The following is a 1427-nucleotide window of genomic DNA, read 5'->3' as shown; positions in this document are numbered from 1 at the left end:
GTACTAATCCTCCCCAGTAGTACTGATCCTCCCCAGACCGTACTGATCCTCCCCAGACCGTACTGATCCTCCCGAACAGCCTAATCCTCCCAGTGCTGATCCTCCCCAGACGTACTGATCCTCCCAGACCGTCTAGTCCTCCCAGACCGCTAATCCTCCCCAGTGCGTACTGATCCTCCCAAACCGCACTGATCCTCCCCAGAGCCGCACTGATCCTCCCCAGACGTGCTGATCCTCCCCAGACCGTACTGATTCTCCCCCAGGTGCCCAGTCCTCCCAAGACCGTATAGTCTCCCCAGGCCTGCTAATCCTCGACCATGCTGATCCTCCCCAGGCCGCACTGATCCTCCCAGACCGTACTGATCCTCCCCAGACCGTACTGATCCTCCCAGTGCGTACTGATCCTCCAGACCGTACTGATCCTCCCCAGTGCGTACTGATCCTCCCCAGACCGTACAGTCCTCCCCAGAGCTGGCACTGTCCTCCCCAAGCCGTACTGATCCTCCCCAGTCCGTATGATCCTCCCCGACCGTACTGATCCTCCCCAGACCGTACTGATCCTCCCCCGCACTGATCCTCCCCAGACCGTAGTCCTCCCAGTCCGTACTGATCCTCCCAGGACGTGCCCAGTCTCCTCCCAGACCGCACTGGTCCTCCCCAGACCGTAGTCCTCCCCGAGCCGTCACCAGTCCTCCCCAGACGTCTCTGATCCTCCCCAGTGATGCTGATCCTCCCAGACCGTACTGATCCTCCCCAGACCGTACTGATCCTCCCAGACCGTACTGATCCTCCCAGTGCGTACTGATCCTCCCAGACCGTGCTAGTCCTCCCCAGACCGTACTGATCCTCCCAGACCGTACTGATCCTCCCCAGATCGTACTGAGCCTCCCCAGTCCATACTGATCCTCCCCAGACCGTACTGATCTTCCCCAGGCCGCACTGATCCTCCCTAGAACGTACTGATCCTCCCCAGAACGCATTGATCCTCCCAAAACTGCACTTAATCCTCCCCAGTGCCTGGATCCTCCCAGACTGCACTTGATCCTCCCCAGACCGTACTGATCCTCCCGCATCGCAATTCATCCTCCCCAGTGCGTACTGATCCTCCCCAGACTGCATACTGATCCTCCCCAGACCGTACTGATCCTCCCCAGACCGTACTGATCCTCCCAGTGCGGTACTGATCCTCCCCAGACCGTACTGATCCTCCCCAGACCGTACTAATCCTCCCCAGTGCGTACTGATCCTCCCCAGACCGTACTCGATCCTCCCCAGACCGTACTGATCCTCCCCAGACCGTACTAATCCTCCCCAGACCGTACTGATCCTCCCAGACCGTACTGATCCTCCCCAGACCGTGACTGATCCTCCCCAGACCGTACTAATCCTCCCAGTGCGTACTGAACCTCCCCAGACTGCATCTCTGA

The 1427-nt window shown here is 59.6% G+C and overlaps 1 protein-coding gene across 1 annotated transcript; it reads right to left on the bottom strand.

The window, feature by feature from the left end:
- Positions 1–149: 149 nt before the first annotated feature.
- LOC121866236 (stress protein DDR48-like) lies at positions 150–1073 on the bottom strand. Its single transcript, XM_042365848.1, has one exon. It carries the CDS (start codon positions 1071–1073, stop codon positions 150–152), a length of 924 nt encoding a protein of 307 aa, XP_042221782.1.
- Positions 1074–1427: the final 354 nt, after the last annotated feature.

The sequence above is a fragment of the Homarus americanus genome, unplaced genomic scaffold (genome assembly GCF_018991925.1).
Source record: "Homarus americanus isolate GMGI-L3 unplaced genomic scaffold, GMGI_Hamer_2.0 scaffold56663, whole genome shotgun sequence".
NCBI lineage: Eukaryota > Metazoa > Arthropoda > Malacostraca > Decapoda > Nephropidae > Homarus > Homarus americanus.
Note: the sequence above shows the minus strand (reverse complement) of the source record. Positions and strands in the feature narration are given on the sequence as shown.

Bases quoted from the DNA above. Each gene is read 5' to 3' on its own strand.
- LOC121866236 (XM_042365848.1), bottom strand. From the start codon at position 1,073: ATGCGGGAGGATCAGTACGGTCTGGGGAGGATCAAGTGCAGTCTGGGA.